The sequence below is a fragment of the Eutrigla gurnardus genome (genome assembly GCF_963514095.1).
Source record: "Eutrigla gurnardus genome assembly, chromosome: 7".
In the NCBI taxonomy this organism is placed as follows: Eukaryota; Metazoa; Chordata; class Actinopteri; order Perciformes; family Triglidae; genus Eutrigla; species Eutrigla gurnardus.
In genome coordinates, this window is record NC_139921.1 from 24,740,215 (window position 1) to 24,760,302 (window position 20,088).

Genomic DNA, 20,088 nt, shown 5'->3' on the forward strand with positions numbered 1-20,088 from the left:
TACGAAATAATACTCAGATGAAGATACTAGTGTACCAGCACAACGACAGAAAGTCGTTTGCAGCTTATTGCAAATATAGAACATAGAGACATTAAATCACAAGCGTTAGGGGCTGTTATTCCGTGTCCTGCCGCCGGGTGGCGCAGTTTGTTGACAGCAGCTCAGCATCAATATGGAAGCTGTCAACCACAGGGCGATGTCGCCTCATCGCTCCTTCTCCCCTTTAATGTCGTGCTGTAGGTAAAACGTTGTTAGCAGCTCTGTGCGGATCCTTCATCGTTATCGAAGTAAGTGACTCACTCATCCTCCTGCTGCTAACGTTAGCCTCCATGCTAACAGTAATTAGCTGCTTCCATATGATGCTAGCTAGCCTGGACTCTGTGTCTGACAAGCCAACTCAGAAAACAGCTGTTTGTTTGACTGCTGGTTGTTTTTGGAATGGTTGCTGTCAGATTTCAGAGCATTGTTCTGAGCTAACGTTAACCTGACGGGGCTTCCTGCTCCGTTTTAGGGTTGGCGTCACCAAACTACATTCAACACATGGCCAATTTAAGAATTATCTCACGTTGAGCGAAAACAACACTCCAGAGCCAAGTCGAAGATTTCGTACACGTCGTTAAGTTGCTGTGTTTAATTCGGCATATGTCAACTTTAGCAAAATGTCGTTTAAATGATGTTCACTGTCTGCTGTTTACGTTGGTTCGTGCTGTTCGATGCCGCCCTCTACGACTCAAGGACGGGGAGAGTAGTGCAGGAGATACTGCATATAAATCATAAAATCTAAACTTTTATAGTTGTAGAATGCTTCGTGTTGTTTTCTTGAATATATCCAAACGAATTCTAAATGTTTTTTTTTTAACAGTATTGTAAGTTGACAGCATAAGAGCAATGACCACTAAACTGCTCATTTTTGTAACCGAGTTTGGTGCAGAGTTCTCTGCAGCTGATCTGGGACCAGGACGTTCATGGCTCTCGTCATACCAAACTGAATAAAACAAAAGGCCATTTATACTAACATTCATTAACTGTGGGGTGGTAGGACTGTAAATACCCCGTCCAGTCATAGTTGGCCGGCCTGTCTGTCAATGGGGCAGGGTTTTTGAACAGAGGTCTGGTCAAAGGGGGCGGGGCTTTATACAGAGGGGGAGGGACCTTTTCGGTTCAGGATGCGTTCAAAGTGTATGTGGTTTTTAAAAATGACCTACTCTCCTAAAGTTAATGTGTTTTTTAAAATTGTTTTGAATTGAATCAGGACCAGTTAAGTCCGCTTTGGCAGAAACATGGCGACCCCTACTTCTGTCCTGAGAGAGTTCTGCCCACTCTACTATCTGCTGAACGCCATCCCAGCCAAGGTAATGACCCATTCAGAACCAGGCAAAAACTGGGCCAAGGTCCTGGACTCTAATGCTGAAGTTCCCACCCCTCTCTCCTTGCAGGTGCAGCGTGGGTTCCGGTCCGTCCTGGTCTACCTGACAGCTCTGGACACCAGCAGTGACTTCCTGGCAGTGGGCAGCAGCATTGGGATGCTCTACCTGTACTGTCGCCGTCTCGCACATATGAACAAATACAGCCTGGAGGTCAGAGCTCTTCCTCTTCTGTGGTACCTTGTCTGCTTTTACAGGAGGGCCAGCTGGGTCCTGGTTAAGTCCTCTGACTCATCAGGGAGACACAGAGGACCCACCTGTCCCTCTGTTCTCAGTAGTAGTCCACCTGGTGGTCCTGCAGAGGGTTTCAAGTAGTCCACCTGAGGAGTCAACATGCATTAGAATGGATTGAAACGTGCCGTTCTAACAGTGACAGACCATCCCAGAACCCAGAATGCATTGTGCTCCAGTCAGATATTTGTGTGTAACAGGGGAAGACTGATGCGATCACTGCTGTGAAGCTGCTCAGCTGTTTTGATGATCTAGTTGCCGTGGGAACAGCATCAGGTCGAGTTGCAGTCTTCCAGCTGGTGTCTCCACTTCCTGGTCGAAACAAACAGGTGAGAAGTTCAACATGTGTGTTCTCTGACCCAGTAACAACCTACCAGAGTTAGGTTGTCCAAACATGATTAACTCTTCGTCCCTGTCTCTCTCTCCTTGTCTGTCTGTCTGTCTGTCTGTCTGTCTGTCTGTCTGTCTGTCTGTCTGTAGCTGAGGCGGTTCGATGTGGTCGGCCTCCATAAAGGTTCAGTAACGTCTTTGGCATGGAGCACCAACGGGATGAAACTCTTCTCTGGAGACGATAAAGGACGAGTTGTTTTCACGTCTCTGGACCTGGACCAGGTGAAACCACAAGGACACAATAATAGTCAATAATAAGAATAATTTAGTTTATACAGAGCATACAGACTGATATACAGTAGTTTATTGATCCTCTGTTACAACAGCTTATCGCTAAATAACAACAATAATCTGAAACAAATATAATATATAATGTCGGAGGATGGGGTCCTCGGGGGCTCCTCTCAGATCTGGATCAGGGCATTAGTGAGCTCCTGGACAGTCTGTGGATATTTGGTGTGTCGGATGCACCGATACACCATACAGGAGCTCAGTTGGATTCAGGTCAGGGGAAATTGATTCACCATCATTGAGCTTCCTGAATGGACACATTGATGAGGTTAAACTGACTTGGAGTCAGACTGAGATGATGAAGAGTTCCCTTCATTTTTTGGAGTAGTGTATAATATGATAATATATTGTAGAATGCTTTTATATATTCCGTTTTTTTTTACATATTTGACTTAGGAAATAAGAAAATATTACAATCCTGTATTTGTATTATATGTCTATTATGAAAAATAACTAAAACCGTATTAATAATGACATTTCTGGCAATTGATCATTGAATGAATTGTCTGGATAATGATGATTGATATGACTAGATATAGACAGAATCCTGACTGTGTGTCGGTCTCTGTGTCCAGGGCCTGTGTAAACCGGTTCTGCTCTTGGAGGAGTCCTCGGGTGTGGTCCAGATGGACTACAGTCACCAGGTGCTGCTCATCTCAACACAGCACCGATCTCTGCTTTACTGCACTCAGAAACAGGAAGTCCATCAGCTTGGCACCAAGCCCCGCAAGAGGTAAACGTGATGTATATATCCCATAATATACAGGCACAACACATCATGTTAAACTATCAGTGCTTCATCTGTTTCTTTGGTGCTGATGGTATTTTTGCGTTGTTGCAGCAGCGGCAGGTTCGGAGCCTGCTTCCTGCCGGCCCTCTGTAAACAGAGTGATCTTCAGGTGTTTGCTGCTCGACCTGGACTCAGACTTTGGAGGTCTGACATCAGAGGACAGGTGGAGGACACCCGGCTACTCAAACCACTCTTCAGCACCCAGGTAGACATGAGGGATCTAGCCGATCCAAATCTGTTACCTGATAAAGCACTAATGTGATGAGACAGATCATTGTTCTTCCTGCAGCTGCTGATTAGGATATAAAAGCCACCATGGACAGTCTTTGTAGTACTATTATTATGACTATTGCTAATGGTTCGGCTCTATTTGACTGTTCTTTAATGACTCCATGAATTATATTGTTTCACTCTGAATCAGATTCCTGAGTTTGAGTTGTTTCCTCATCCTGGTCCAATCGGAGGTTACCGTCCAGAAGACAGACAGCTCGGTCTTCTCAGCTGTTTCCTTAAAGACGGCTGGATCCTCAGCTGGAACGAGTACAGCGTCTACGTCATGGATTGTCTTAAAGAGGTACTACAACTACTTATGAATGTTGACGTGTGTGAATGTTGACGTGTGTGAATTTTGACGTGTGTGAATGTTGGCGGTTGTGAATGTTGAGGGTTGTGAATGTTGAGGGTTGTGAATGTTGATGTGTGTGAATGTTGAGGGTTGTGAATGTTGAGGGTTATGAATGTTGATGTGTGGGTAAATGTTGACGTGTGTGAATGTTGACGTGTGTGAATGTTGAGGGTTGTGAATGTTGACGTGTGTGAATGTTGAGGGTTGTGAATGTTGACGGTTGTGATGTTGACGTGTGTGAATGTTGACGTGTGTGAATGTTGACGTGTGTGAATGTTGAGGGTTGTGAATGTTGACGGTTGTGAATGTTGAGGGTTGTGAATGTTGAGGGTTGTGAATGTTGATGTGTGTGAATGTTGAGGGTTGTGAATGTTGAGGGTTATGAATGTTGATGTGTGTGAATGTTGACGTGTGTGAATGTTGACGTGTGTGAATGTTGATGTGTGTGAATGTTGACGTGTGTGAATGTTGAGGGTTGTGAATGTTGACGGTTGTGAATGTTGACGTGTGTGAATGTTGACGTGTGTGAATGTTGAGGGTTGTGAATGTTGACGTGTGTGAATGTTGAGGGTTGTGAATGTTGACGGTTGTGAATGTTGACGTGTGTGAATGTTGAGGGTTGTGAATGTTGACGGTTGTGAATGTTGAGGGTTGTGAATGTTGACGGTTGTGAATATTGAGGGTTGTGAATGTTGAGGGTTGTGAATGTTGATGTGTGTGAATATTGACGTGTGTGAATGTTGAGGGTTGTGAATGTTGACGGTTGTGAATGTTGAGGGTTGTGAATGTTGAGGGTTGTGAATGTTGAGGGTTGTGAATGTTGATGTGTGTGAATATTGACGTGTGTGAATGTTGACGTGTGTGAATGTTGACGTATGTGAATGTTGACGGTTGTGAATGTTGACGGTTGTGACACCAGTCTTGTGTGGGTGTTTGAAGGAGATCATCGGAGCGTTGGACTCCAGTGGAGACATCGTCTCCGTGTCGTGCTGTGACAACGAGATCTTCATCCTGAAAGGAGACAGAGACATCATCCGTCTGTCCAACAGTCCTGAGGGACTGTCCTCCAACTGTGAGTACCACAACGGACAACCCGTCTGTCTCCTCATTGAGACCGAATATGAATCTGTCTGTCTCTCTTCTTTAGTGTTGGAGGTCTCCCTCCGTCAGTCCTCACCTTCGGGCACGCCCACCATCCTCCCACCAACCGGATCAGTGGAAACAGCTCAGCCAATCAGAACCATGGCTATCATTATAGAGGGTGGGGGAGGTGAGGAGCGAGGAGCAGGATGGGGGAGGCCCCGTGAAGAGGTGGAGCGAGAGGAAGAGGAGGAAGTTGAGGAGGCGGAGGAGCAGCTGGAGGTGACTGACTGGTTGACTGACTGGTTTAATTGGTTTACTACCACACTGGTAAACTAACCTGTTCCTGTTTGTCTAGGTGATGGAGCCCCCCTGCCAGGGGTCCGCTTTCTTCACCAGCAGCTCTCGTAGCCGCAGCAGCTCTGTCACTTCTTGGGACAGTCTCCATGGAAACACCCCCATCACCGCTTCCTGCGAGCTGACCTCCAGGCGCTACAGCGCCCCCCTTGGTCAGGATGGGTTGCAGCAGGAGCTGGTGGTGAAGGCCATCAGGGTGAAGAAGAAGAAGAAGAAGAGACGACAAGGCAAGTAGACATCCTGAGAGACAGTGTGCTGACTGAGTGTCTTTTGTCTCTGTGGCCACCATCAGACAGGCAGACAGACAGGCAGGCAGACAGACGGATAAAAGTTATGGCTGAGTGTCTTTTGTCTCTATGTCCACCCTCAGACAGCAGCAGTGGGACCCGTCTGTCTGAGAGCAGCTGCTCAGACTCCATGTTTGTAGTCCAGGACAGTAGCTATAGTGATGGAGGAAGTGGGACTCCTCTGAGTGACAGAGCCTCCCTTGCTGGTCTGGACCTTCAGAACCAGGACTCCCCAGAACAGATCCAGGATCAGAACTCCCAGGAGGCCGGGGTTGAAGATTTGGATAGGGGGGAGGTAGAGTCTGGGTGAGTAACTGAAGACCAGCTTGAGACGGACCTGATGCTTAGATCTCATCCTTGTTTTCTTGTCCCAGCTCCCTCCTCCCTCCAGACTCCCTGCTCTTCCAGGGTCTTCAGAACCCAGGGAAGACCTCCGCACCTGGTGCCGAGGCAGAGTTTGTCCCCCCCACCCCAGATGTGGATCTGCTGCTAGAGTGCACCTTCTCCTACATGCACACTGAGGTGAATGATGAGCAGGAGCAGCAGCCAATGGAGCAGCAGGAGGACGAGTCTCTAAGCCCTCTGATTGGCCCAGAGGAGGTGATGATGCTGGAGTTGATGATGCTGAATGAAGCATGAATATGAACACTGTCAATTTTAGGCATTTGTTTTTTGTCTGTTTGTATCCAGAATGAAGATCTGGTGGCCCCTCCTGGTCTGGCAAACCAGATGTTTTACTCCACTGTGTCTAATCTGGACAGAAAAACCAGTATGTCTAGTGATGAAGACGGAGACATCTACTGTCACACGCTGCCCCCTTCTGGCAGCAGAGGGGAACTCCTCACCCTTCATCAGTCAGAGAAGACAACAGACAGACAGATGGACCAGGACGCACAGGACACAGACACACACAGACCTGACCAGGTGAGACACACACAGATGTGACCAGGTGAGACACACACAGACCTGACAAACCTATCAGCAGCTATAAATATGTATTTGTCTTTTTTCTTTGTAGTTGGCAGAAAGCTGGATGGGATACTCTGGACCAGGATGTGGAATACTGAGCCTGCAAGTGACTGACAGGTGGGTGTCCCACAGGGGACAACTGGTGTCCCACAGGGGACTGACTGGTGCCTCATAGGGGACTGACAGGTGTCTCACAGGGGACCGACAGGTGTCTCACAGGTGAGCTGTGTGTTTCAGGTATGTGTGGTGTCTGGACTTTAAAGGAGGACTCTTCTGCAGTGGTCTACCTGAAACTGGGCTCAACTGGCAGCGCTTTGAAGACAACGTCCACCAGATGGCTTTGTCCCCCTCAGGTGAGCTGCTGGCCTCACACCTGACCAGTCAGTCAGTTTGCACTGGACCACCTGCTGTGAATACGTGTAGACTAAGACCAGAAGGAGAGCACACATACATCACTCATTTACATTTAAATGTACATTTACTTTACATTTACATTACATTACGTTTACATTTATATTACATTTAATGGGGTAGCTCCGCCCCGGTGGGGGGTGTGGGTGTGTGTGTGTGTGTGTGTGTGTGTGTGTGTGTGTGTGTGTGTGTGTGTGTGTGTGTGTGTGTGTGTGTGTGTGTGTGTGTGTGTGTGTGTGTGTGTGTGTGTGTGTGTGTGTGGCGTTAGCTGGATGCTAACCGTGTCTCCCTCCACCAGGGAACCTGCTGTGGAAGGTGGAGCAGAGAAGCATGACGGCGTTTGCTTGTGCTAAAGTCTCAGTGAAAGGAAAGCGTCACTGGTACAAAGCTGTGGAGCAAACGGCCTTCGTGGCTCTGAGTGATGACTCAGCCTGGATTATCAGGACCAACGGAGACCTCTACCTGCAGACAGGTAACCAACCACCTGTCCAACTGTTTGTCTCACATGTTCAGAACTGTGAAGAGTTCTGATGACAGGAAGCTAAAACACAGTAGTGTAGACAAATATGGGCTAAAAACGCGATTACCTTGGCAATGCCATACCTAAGAAAACCCCAGGCCCTCATTGGTGGCGAGTAGGGGGGGCCCAGAGTTATGAGAGGGGGGCGGCGAGTAGGCGGGGCCCAGAGTTATGACGGGGGGGTGGCGAGTAGCGGCCCTAGAGTCTTGAGCTGTGATTGAGATCACCCGGGTCACCAAAACATAAAGGGCCACCAATACATCCATGACCCTCAAAAACATCCAGGTTTCAAAGCATCCAGGCCAGGGCCACCAAAGCATCTAGTCTTCCTGTGTGCTATCGTCACAGTAACTCTTGTCCGTGTGTCTGGCAGGTCTGAGCGTGGACCGGCCCTGTGCTCGTTCCGTGAAGGTGGACTCTCCGTGTGTGTTCAGCCAGGTGTGTGTGAGCGGAGGTGTGGTCTGGGCTCTGAGTGAACACAAAGCTTTGTTCTACAGAGAAGGACTGAACAGCTACTGCAGCGAGGGAGAGGGCTGGAAGTATGACACCGTCAGGTACTACTACTACTACTGTATTACTGCTACTGTACTACTGCTACTGTACTACTGCTACTGTACTACTGCTGTACTACTACTGCGAGGGAGAGGGCTGGAAGTATGACGGTGTACTACTGCTCTAATACTACTGCTGTACTACTACTGCGAGGGAGAGGGCTGGAAGTATGACACCGTCAGGTACTACTGCTCTACTCGGTATGGTGTCAGCAGTGATGCAGGCCTTGTACCGGACCTTTGTGGTGAAGAGGGTGTTGAGCTGGAAGGCAAAGCTCCCAATGTAGCTGTCCATCTATGTTCTGACCCTCACCTAAAGTCATCAGCTTTGACTAGTGTTGGGGTTGTAGCAGGAGCAGATTTGGTTATCAACAGTTAACTATTAATATCAATATGATTATCGGTATTAATAATTATATTTAATATATCATCATGATATAATCATGAATAAACGGGGCACCACCCTGGGATCAGGGAAAAGATAACCTAAAACTGTATTCAGTCTCAATATAAAGGTTTTATACTCACATGCCAATCATCGTGATCATTGGCATAGGAGTACAAAACCAATCGAACAAACAAAAGGCGTGAAATTCAAGCACTAGCCTTCACAACCTGCTGTTATCCAGTGACATATACACAACAAGCACAAGAGACCGCTAGTTATAATATAATAAGATTTATTAAAATCAGTAATAATGATCACAATCAATAACACTGCAATTAACAAAGCCTTATTACCTAACTACCTAACACACAAAGCTAAGCTTAAACAAAGGATGTGTGTGTGTGTGTGTGTGTGCGCGTGCGTGTGCATGTGCGTGTGTGTGTGTGCGTGCGTGTCGAGAGAGAGGGAGAGAGAGAGAGGGAGAGATGGCTATGGGCGGCCACCAGATGTAGCGAGAGAGAGAGAGAGGTGGAGCTATTCCTCGCAGCGTTCAGGGGCGGAGCCACTGAGGTCTGATGGAGTAGCGAGAGAGAGAGAGAGGTGGAGCTATTCCTCGCAGCGGTCAGGGGCGGAGCCACTGAGGTCTGACGGAGTAGAGAGAGAGAGAGAGAGATAGCCGTATGTAGCCACCAGATGTAGCTATGTCCCTAGCGCCCGCCGGGAACAGCTGGCTTAGGACACGTGTGTGCGGTGTGTGTGTGTTAGCGGGGCACAAACAAAGAGAGAGAGGATGCGCGAGCGATATTCGGAGGGACAGACAGCGTGCCGTTATCACACGGGCTCGCGTGAATGAACTGGCGTTTATTCCGCGAGACCGGTCTTTTAACTGATAGTAGAGGCTTTCTGAGCTCGCGAATATGGCGGAGGTTAGTCGAAAACACTGTTACAGAAATCAACCCAGCGGCGATATCAGCATTCAAATACAGCAGCACATGAACCAACGGACTCGGCGGTCCGCGATCAGAACTTAAAACACATTAACAAGAATTACAAGCATATCCTACACTATCACTTATGTCTCTGCCCAGACTGATAGCCTCTTACTGGTATCGTTGCGTAAGACGATGACGGCGTTCCGTAACGGCGGTGGTTCGTGAGTCCCCGGCGTCAGCGGTGGACGTGATGAGTCGGCTTCGTCCAGACGAGAGCGGAGCGGGTTTCCTCTCGTTGATCAAACTCAAATAAAGAAAACAGTCCGTGTTTCTTTCTTCCACGGACGGCGATATAATCGCGGCTTGGCGATTTGGTCAGCTTACTTCAGACAGCGTCTGGTAGCTGGACGGCAGGAACCGGCTTGGTTCCTCTTGTTGCAGCGGTGCGCTGCGGGGCCGTGTCCACCTCCTGTTGGTGGAGGGGTCGCCTCCCGTGGCAACGTGGTGTTGCGATGGAAGCGCTGGAACCAGCTCCCGGGTAGGAGTGGGAGCCAGAGAGTAAGAGTGAATAAGAGAGCGTTCTCCGGGCGGCTTCGGTTTATAAAGCTCAGGCCGCTCCAGGGGACCCCCTGGGGCGCCCGTTGTGACGTCACATTCCTCACCTGGGTGAGAAGTGAAACTAAAATGGCGGTGTAGTTTTAATCCCCTTTGTCCCTTTGTCCTGGCCGCATGTGTGGGCTTCTGTAGGCCGCATTGTGTAGTCCTAACGGTTAGGTCCCAACAGTCCCCCTTTTGGTCTGAAGGTTGAGGTGTGGGACGCAACCTTCGGAGCAACATAAGGGCCGAACCGTCCATGTATTCCTTGACACATGTGGGAGTCCAAACAGTCTGTATATTCCATGGAAAAGAGGTTAAACAGTTCATTCAGGTTAAAGTCCATAACTTGATGGAGGCATTGTCTGGGCAGAGATTGAGGCAAGGTCTGGGCAGAGATTTCTACGGTCTGGGCAGAGATTTCTAACCATCTAACCTATATCAAACATCTGCTAAGACACAATTTTCACAAACATCAACATTGTCATTACACTCAGGTAGTTTCAAACAGGACACACCCCAACTATGAAAACGGAACGAAGGAGGAAAAGGAAAGCGAGGAAAAGGAGAAGGGGTTAGTGGTCGTTTGGTTTACTCCTGGAGAAGATTTAAGTTAGCCATATTTACTATGTTGTGGCTCAGGGCTGTAACGCTCCATGTAGCCAGAAACAGAGGAAATGTCAGAGGCGCTGTCATTATCTGAGTTGTCATGTTTGTACACTGCTGGTTCACGTGACTGGGACAGAATTTCGGAGTAGGGCTTCCTACTACTTCTGTGTGAATGCCCATCTCGACGCAGTTGGTGGGCATGTCGGTGATGCTCAGTATCCCCACGCCGTCTCTTACCAGGCTTCTGGGGGGAGTTTAGTGATGGTTGGGTCGCGTCACGCCATAGCGCTATCGTTTTTATCAGCTTCTCGATCGGGTCGCACGGATCCCTATCTTCGTCAGTTTGGGAGTTTGTCTGACTCCAGGGGCATGCTGGCAGCTCACCCCCTTTCGCGCTGTTATGAGGGCTCTGCTTTAAGGCGGCGGATGTTTGGGAGTTACTCTCGTTCCTTGGTTTTGTCTGATTCCTGGGGCGTGCTGGCCGCTCACCCCCTTTCGCGCTGTTACGAGGGCTATGCTTTAAGGCGGCAGACGTTTCGGACGCAGATGTGTCGAAGTTAGCGGGCTGGCTTTTAAGTTTGCGCGCTAAGTGGGTTTCCCAAGCCATCTGTGCGTAATTACGAATCTCTTGCATGGAGAGTCGATGTGTCCTGAAGTGTATGGTGGCATCGTAGCGCACACTTTCGTGTAGGTTATGCAGGAAGAGGGCCTTGAAGGCAGGCTCTTCCTCCACTCCTGGGGAGTTACGGCCCTGAGCATAGGCGGCTCTGAAGCGCCAATAGTACTCCGTGGGTGATTCCTGCCCCTCATGTACGACGGCGAGGGCACTGATCGTAGCGGCGGCGGGATCCCAGTCCCGGCTATACTCCTTCCGGAGTGCTGCACAAAGTCTGGAGTATCGGTCCTGGGTTCTGGGTGCAAGTGTTCCTATGAAACTGCGGACATGTCTGGTTGTGGTCTTCCCGACTAGTCTGAGCTTCTCCCGTGAGGAGGCATGGGGGAGGTCAATCAGGAGTCTGTCTAACTCTCTCAAATATTCGTCAATATTATGGTTCGAGTTGTCGGGATCAAAATGTTGAATATCTTTAGCCATGCTCTCTAGCTCTTCAAAGCGGAAGCGCTGTGGCATCCTTTCTGGTGAAGGCGAGACTAAGCTAGGTTGAGGAGGCGCGTCGCAAATTACAGGTTTGTTCCAAAGATAGGAAGATTTTGGAGGAGAACTTGTGTAAGTTCCACTGCTGGTTTCTTCACTGTCTGTGTCGGAGCAATGGGAAGCTGCGTAGCCGTTACCGCTGTCTCTCAGTGGAGTTTGTCTTAAGGACTTTGTGTCCGCTGGTAACTGTTCCCATCTTCTGCATGGCGGGGGAGTCGTATTTTCACTACGAAAAGAGGGGAAGTCGGAGAAGCCTGAATCACACTGACTGGCCGAGTCGGCTGAGGGAGGACATTCTGGTTTAGACTTCGACCACCTGTTCTTGTAGGACAAAAACTGGGACTCTGTGGTGTGCAGGACATCTAAATAACGCATGGCTCTCATGTCTGCTGCTTGAGCGTCGTGGAGGTGACAAGCACTTTGCTCCTCTAGTGCTACCACTTTTTTCTCTAGGGCAGATTTACTCTGAACCAAGAGACAGGTTTGTTTGTAGAAAGTCAGTAGCAAGCATTTTAATAATGGACCCTTGGATGATGTTACTTCATCAGATCTGCTGTTCAGTAACACGTTGATCTCCTCTTGGCACTTACTGAGATTTAGTTTCTGCAAAAACTCAGAGTAGCCTGTCTGAAGGCTCTGTGCCACAGATGAGATGAACTGTTCACAAAAGTTCTCCATTGTGTCTGGAGAGAAAGGAGGGGGGTTATGCAAATCACCTGATAAGGTGACTGGCGGTTCTCTTTTAGAGAGGTCAGCTTCACGCTCTAATGATTCTATACAGCAACTCAGACTTACTGTAGGCTGCTTACTTAATTCTTTGCCAAAGGCACGCTAACTGAAATGCACGGCAGGAGCAGTTAGGGAATTATTTAGAAATTTTAACTCGAGCTAGAACCCGTGGTGGAAATAGCAAGGTACAATTTCAACGTTCACAGAGTCGGTGCACTCTGTGGCTCTATTCTCTGCTCTACTTCTAGTAAAGGGAGAATACGGTGGCTTTACTTGTTCGGTGCTAATCGCAAGAAAAAATAATGTATTTGTTGTTATACTGATGTGGGTGCACAGGTGAGCTGCGTCGACCTGTGACTTACAATGGAGATGTTAGTACTCTTCTACAGCCTGTGGACTGTCAATGAGGTGTCTCTAGCACCTCTGGTGAGTAATAACAGTGTTATAACGCGTCTTAGTATCCCTACCACTGCGTAGTTTGTTAGTATTGTTGTCAAACAATAAATGGCTAATCACAACATGCATATGCAACCCTCAACTGTATTTGCTTGGCAAATAGTAACAGGGAGCAAACAAATCGATCCTTGAACATCGATTTCTAAACAATGATATCAATAACAACAATTCCCATTATTGTTATTATTACTATAATTCTCAGGTTATTGTGCATAAATCTCTGGATAAAGCTGGTTTAAGAAGGCCTCACACGGGGCACCATTTATGTTGGGGTTGTAGCAGGAGCAGATTTGGTTATCAACAGTTAACTATTAATATCAATATGATTATCGGTATTAATAATTATATTTAATATATCATCATGATATAATCATGAATAAACGGGGCACCACCCTGGGATCAGGGAAAAGATAACCTAAAACTGTATTCAGTCTCAATATAAAGGTTTTATACTCACATGCCAATCATCGTGATCATTGGCATAGGAGTACAAAACCAATCGAACAAACAAAAGGCGTGAAATTCAAGCACTAGCCTTCACAACCTGCTGTTATCCAGTGACATATACACAACAAGCACAAGAGACCGCTAGTTATAATATAATAAGATTTATTAAAATCAGTAATAATGATCACAATCAATAACACTGCAATTAACAAAGCCTTATTACCTAACTACCTAACACACAAAGCTAAGCTTAAACAAAGGATGTGTGTGTGTGTGTGTGTGTGCGCGTGCGTGTGCATGTGCGTGTGTGTGTGTGCGTGCGTGTCGAGAGAGAGGGAGAGAGAGAGAGGGAGAGATGGCTATGGGCGGCCACCAGATGTAGCGAGAGAGAGAGAGAGGTGGAGCTATTCCTCGCAGCGTTCAGGGGCGGAGCCACTGAGGTCTGATGGAGTAGCGAGAGAGAGAGAGAGGTGGAGCTATTCCTCGCAGCGGTCAGGGGCGGAGCCACTGAGGTCTGACGGAGTAGAGAGAGAGAGAGAGAGATAGCCGTATGTAGCCACCAGATGTAGCTATGTCCCTAGCGCCCGCCGGGAACAGCTGGCTTAGGACACGTGTGTGCGGTGTGTGTGTGTTAGCGGGGCACAAACAAAGAGAGAGAGGATGCGCGAGCGATATTCGGAGGGACAGACAGCGTGCCGTTATCACACGGGCTCGCGTGAATGAACTGGCGTTTATTCCGCGAGACCGGTCTTTTAACTGATAGTAGAGGCTTTCTGAGCTCGCGAATATGGCGGAGGTTAGTCGAAAACACTGTTACAGAAATCAACCCAGCGGCGATATCAGCATTCAAATACAGCAGCACATGAACCAACGGACTCGGCGGTCCGCGATCAGAACTTAAAACACATTAACAAGAATTACAAGCATATCCTACACTATCACTTATGTCTCTGCCCAGACTGATAGCCTCTTACTGGTATCGTTGCGTAAGACGATGACGGCGTTCCGTAACGGCGGTGGTTCGTGAGTCCCCGGCGTCAGCGGTGGACGTGATGAGTCGGCTTCGTCCAGACGAGAGCGGAGCGGGTTTCCTCTCGTTGATCAAACTCAAATAAAGAAAACAGTCCGTGTTTCTTTCTTCCACGGACGGCGATATAATCGCGGCTTGGCGATTTGGTCAGCTTACTTCAGACAGCGTCTGGTAGCTGGACGGCAGGAACCGGCTTGGTTCCTCTTGTTGCAGCGGTGCGCTGCGGGGCCGTGTCCACCTCCTGTTGGTGGAGGGGTCGCCTCCCGTGGCAACGTGGTGTTGCGATGGAAGCGCTGGAACCAGCTCCCGGGTAGGAGTGGGAGCCAGAGAGTAAGAGTGAATAAGAGAGCGTTCTCCGGGCGGCTTCGGTTTATAAAGCTCAGGCCGCTCCAGGGGACCCCCTGGGGCGCCCGTTGTGACGTCACATTCCTCACCTGGGTGAGAAGTGAAACTAAAATGGCGGTGTAGTTTTAATCCCCTTTGTCCCTTTGTCCTGGCCGCATGTGTGGGCTTCTGTAGGCCGCATTGTGTAGTCCTAACGGTTAGGTCCCAACACTAGTGACCAAAAGAATGAGATCATGAAGCAGCTGAAATTAGTTTGCTTTGTAGGTTGACAGGGCTCAGCCTTAGAGACAGGGTGAGGAGCTTAAACAACCAGAGGGAACTCCGAGTTAGTGACGCTGCTCTTTCATGTTGAAAGGCTGAGTTACGCTGAGGTGGTTCGGGCATCAGATCAGGCTGCCTCCTGGATGCCTCCCTTTAAAGGTTTTCTGGCATGTCCAACTGGTAAGAGGCCTAGGAGTAGACACAGAATACGCTGGAGGCAGAAGAAATCTCATCTTGCCTGGGAAGGACTTGGGGTCCCCCAAGGGGAGCTGAGAAGTGTTGCTGGAGAGAGGGATGTTTGGAATGGGGAAATGGTTAGTAAGTCTGGAGGGACATTTAGCCTTGAGCTGGTTTAAAATGAAAGAAGACTTAGCTGAATTGTTTTGTCGCTGTCAACAGATTTCTGTTTTTCTGATTGTGTTACTGTGTTTGTCACAGTGAGGCTCAGGGTCTGGAGTTGATGTGTGTTGCCCTGGCAGAAGGTGGTACAGCTTGGGCGCTGGATGCCAGCGGCAGCCTCTGGTTTAGAACGGGCATCTGTTCAACCAGACCACAGGGTGACGACGACCACTGGTGGCAGGTACACAAAGAGACACAACGTCCGTCCTGGTTTGATCTCAGTTCAGTTGTGTAGTTTCACAGCCTGTATGTCTCCCTGCCTGTCTCTGTCTCTCTCCATCAGATCAGTATTTCGGACTATGTGGTGTTCGATCAGGGCAGTCTGTTCCAGACACTGCTGCATGCAACTCAGAGTGTTGCCACAGTAACCAGGGCACCGGTGGAGCGGGTGGTGGCCTTTCTGTCCCAGTACTCACAGTGCCAGCCAAGCCTGGTCAGCGCCAACAGCAGTGGAGTCTGGGTTGCCTCGGGACGTAACCAGCTGCACCTGGCCCGTGGCAGTCTCGTGGGTCAGTAGAGCTCCCGAAAAACTCAGTCCAGTATAACAGAAGAACAGATTTTAGGGTACATTTGTGTTTGCTTTTTGTGTTTGGTTCTTTTAGGAACTTTCTGGCAGAACGTTGTTCCAAGAGGAACAGTCTCAGCCACCAAGTGGACCTTCATCACGTCTTCAGCTGTGCCTCACAGAGAAGGTCAAACATCTGGACACTACACACACCCAGACCTTTGCAACTAGTCCTGAGACCTCTGAAACTAGTCATTAGATCCTGCAACTAGTCCCCCAACCTCTGCAACTAATTCTCAGACCTCTGCATCTAGTTCTCAAACCTTTACAACTAGATTTCAGACCTATACAACTAGTCCCCAGGCCTTTGCAGCTGGTCCCCAGGCCTCTGGAACTAGTCCTCGCATCTCTTAAACTTGTCCATAGTCCTCTTCAACTCGACTTCAAACCTCTTCAACTAGTCCTCAGACTGCTGCAACTAGTCCACATACTTCTGTAACTGTTTACCAGACATCGGTAACTAGTCCCCAGACCTCTACAACTAGTCTGCAGACCTCACCAACTAGTCCCCAGATGTCCAGAAGGCAGAGTCTATAACACTAAACACATTTTTACATTAAACACAACTGATGATTAGTCTACCTGTGTTTTATCTGTCTCAGGTACGTTCCTGTGGTTGGCTCAGAGCAGGAAGGATCTGTTCTGTGTTTGGGACCAAGATGGCGAGCTCCGTCCCTCTACCGTCCCTCTACCACTTGAGGTAAACTCAACTTATCTTCCTGTGTGTTCTGCTGGCGTTGTACTGTGTTCTACCTGTGGTCTACCTGTGTGCCCAGATGGAGCTGACTCACCTGTCTGCCTGTCGTGATGCCCTGTGGGGTTTAGACAGCCATGGCAGAGTCAATATTCGTACGCTGTCTCCGTCCTGTCCCTTCGGCCTACACTGGACCCCCTTAGACCTGAGCCAGCTGGGTACGTACCTTAATCCTACAGGTGGTGAGTGGGGGGAGTAACCCTAACCCGGAGGTTTGGTTTATAGCTATATCCTTCTTCAAAAACAGCCGTTACTATCTTCTTTGAAATAAACACTAATTCTGACAACTATGACACATTCTGCTTTATGACCAAAGGCTTTGGACCAGCGTTAAGTTTCCATTTTTAAATCCAGTTCATTTAACTACGACATCTAACCTGACCTTGATGGTATGAATGTAACGTTTGTCTTTGTGGGGGTTCACTTCTGGTCAGGTTACAGTATGACGCACGCACACACACACACACACACACACACACACACACACACACACATAGATACACACACACACACACACACACACACACACACATAGATACAAGTCAGCTGTGTTTCTCCGTCACATTGACAGGTTGTGGTTGTGTAATCAGAGGTCAGAGGTCAACAGTCTGTCTCGCCCCTGCCTGTCTGTCTGTCTGTCTGCTGTCTCTCTCCTGTCTATCTGATGTCTTTCTGACAGTTGAGACAAAGATAACGTTCTGATCTACTTTGACTTTGAGTCTTGTTCTCCTATGTTTTGTTGTGGACTGGTCTCAGTGGGTCTGGGGGGACGGCCTCCGTGGGTCTGAGGGTGCGGTCTCCGTGGGTCTGAGGGGGCGTCTCCATGGGTCTGAGGGGACGGTCTCAGTGGGTCTGAGGGGACGGTCTCTGTGGGTCTGAGAGGACATTCTGGGTCTGAGGGGACGGTCTCAGTGACAGACAGCTGCAGCAGCACATTCATTGACTTCCAGAGGTCAAAGGTCAGCATATCGGTCGTCAGATTTGGCTGTTTACCAGAAACAGACGTGGAATTAGAAACAGAACGTGGACACTTGATCCTGGTAACATTCCACCTGGACTCGGCTGGAACCAGACTGAAGACCCGACCACCAAATGGATCTGGAGGTCCATGAAGTGGTTGGTCACTGAGGAGATTTTAGGGGTTCTTGAGGGGGTTCCTAAGGTCCACTGAGAAGAGGTCTAGGGCTCCTTGGTGCAGATCAGTGGGTTCTTGAGGGGGTTCTACTCGTTTCACATGCTCGTTTATGAAGAAATGTGTACAGGTGTGTTCAGGTCACCTGTGTCTTACAGGAAGTGTCCGTCTGGTCAGTGTGAGCTGCGGCAGTCAGAACGTCTGGGCTGTGGACAGTCAGGGAGTCGTTTACTTCAGAGTGGGCACCCAACCACTGAACCCCAGCATGATGCTGCCAGCCTGGATCCAAATAGAACCCCCTGTACAGGTAACACACACTGGATCCACATAGAACCCCCTGTACAGGTAACACACACTGGATCCACATAGAACCCCCTGTACAGGTAACACACACTGGATCCACATAGAACCCCCTATACATGTAACACGCACACACTGGATCCACATAGAACCACTGCTACAACGTGTCTGTGTGACCCATCCAGATAACTGTGACATCATGTCTCTGCAGCCAATAGGAGTGCAGCTGGTCAGTATTCAGACGAGTCCTAACGATGGTCTTCTCTGGGCGTTGGACAACAGAGGAAGTGTCTTCGTCAGGACCGGCCTGAGTGATGAGATGCCTGTAGGGACTGACTGGGAGCTGGTACCAGGTACACACCTGTCTGTCTGATCCCAACACCTGTCTGTCCATAGACACCGGTAGAACTTGTGCAGTACTAAGTATTGTGTATACTGTATTAGGAATATGTAGTTGGCAGTACTCTCGTTGTGTCCTTCAGGTCTCGCCGTCAGCCAGCTGGTCCTCAGCAGTCGGACGGTTTGGGTTCGTTGTCTAAATGGAGATTTGGCTCGACGTTACGGCCTCTCTGAGAGGAACCCTGCTGGGGATTACTGGAAGAAGATACCTGGGAACACCAACTGGTTAACTGGTGAGACTGGTTTATACTGGGGAAACTGGATTATACTGTCAGAAAATAATGTATACAAAAAATTATTATCGGATTCGATTCGGGTGTATTAAGTGTCTCAGGTGTATTTCGGGTGTATTTCGTGTCTCAGGTGTATTTCTCTCTCTCTCTCTCTCTCGCTCTCTTCAGTCACTCCAGAGGACGAGTTGTGGGCGGTGACTCTGATTGGTGGATTGTCCCGTCGCCTGACGAAGCTCATCCCACAGACTCCCTGTCGGCCCGCGCCCTCAGGCCCCTCCCTCAGCGGGGACGATGTTGACGATGAATGGGAGCTCATCTGACCCATGACATCACTGTGATGTCATCACTGTCACTTCCTGTGACTGTTGAGCAAACTTTTCTGAAAAAAGATGGCCACACAGAGGAAGTCCAGGTGATCGCTGGGAGATGAAAGGAACTGAGACTTTGTTTTATTTTGTTTTTAACAGGAGGCACTTTAATCTGAAGGAATGGTGGACCAGTTCAACCTGGTTCAAACCGGTCCTAACTGGTTCTGAATGAGGAAGGATCAATCCAGTTTCCATCAGCCTGGTCCTAACTTTATGAATGAGTTTCAATTTAGTCTAGTCAGGTTGATTGTGGACCAGTTTGGTTGAATGTGGTCCAGTCTGGTAGAAACTGGTCAAATCTACTTGTAGTTGTATCTTTTTTATGATTGACTAAGGTTTAAGCTAAATATTAAAGGGACATCACAGTGTTGGACTCTCAGTCCAGTTTGTGTTCTTATTCAGTTTTGTTTCTCTATGTTTAGTATTTCTGGACAGTTAGAGAATCTTCTGAGTGAATTAAAGAAGGGAAACGACAGGAACTAGTTAAACTGAGTTAAACTGTGTTTTACCTGAGTTCAACTGGATTCAACTGTGTTTACCTGGATTTAACTGAGTTAAACTGGGTTAAAGTGAGTTAAACTGGATTAAATTGAGTGAAACTGTGTGTTTTACAAGAGAAAAAAATGGGTTTTACCTGAATTAAACTAAGTTAAACTTGGTTTAACCGGTCTGAACTGAGTTAAACTGGGTTAAGATGTGTTTTAACAGGGTTAAACTGAACTTAACTGAGTTAAACTGTGTGAAACTGTATTTTACCTGCATTAAACTGGGCTAAACTGGATTAAACTGGGTTAATAAACTGTTAAACTGAGTTAAACTGTATTTTACCTGGGTTAAACTGGGTTAAAAGTGTGTTTTACCTGGATTAAACTGGGTTAAACTTCATTAAACTGGCGCTCAGGTGGTCGAGTGGTTAGAGCGCATGCCATGTACACATATACGCAGCCGTCCCTGGTTCGAATCCCGGCCGGAGGTCCTTTGCTGCATGTCACATCCCCCTCTCTCCCCCGTGTTTCCTGTCTGTCTACTTCTAAATAAAAGGTGTCTATGCCAGAAAAAAATCTTTAA

The 20,088-nt window shown here is 48.3% G+C and overlaps 1 protein-coding gene across 2 annotated transcripts; it reads left to right on the forward strand.

The window, feature by feature from the left end:
* The first annotated feature begins 137 nt into the window (after positions 1–137).
* tecpr2 (tectonin beta-propeller repeat containing 2) lies at positions 138–20,058 on the forward strand. 2 transcript variants are annotated; one of them, XM_084013026.1, is made up of 27 exons: positions 139–287; positions 1,253–1,352; positions 1,437–1,577; positions 1,856–1,984; positions 2,136–2,267; positions 2,912–3,069; positions 3,178–3,331; positions 3,548–3,700; positions 4,691–4,823; positions 4,899–5,113; positions 5,190–5,419; positions 5,563–5,781; positions 5,850–6,075; positions 6,166–6,399; positions 6,494–6,561; positions 6,682–6,797; positions 7,154–7,327; positions 7,749–7,929; positions 15,309–15,450; positions 15,553–15,778; positions 15,872–15,961; positions 16,437–16,534; positions 16,611–16,746; positions 17,879–18,027; positions 18,232–18,373; positions 18,503–18,652; positions 18,821–20,058. In XM_084013026.1, the coding sequence occupies exons 2-27, from the start codon at positions 1,281–1,283 to the stop codon at positions 18,970–18,972; spliced, it is 4,020 nt and encodes a 1,339-aa protein (XP_083869152.1). In that variant the 5' UTR covers positions 139–287; positions 1,253–1,280; the 3' UTR covers positions 18,973–20,058. The 2 variants fall into 2 exon arrangements, 1 of the variants encoding a protein (XP_083869152.1); XR_014597384.1 differs by lacking the exon at positions 18,821–20,058 and having other exon boundaries at positions 138–287; positions 17,851–18,027; positions 18,503–18,640.
* Positions 20,059–20,088: the final 30 nt, after the last annotated feature.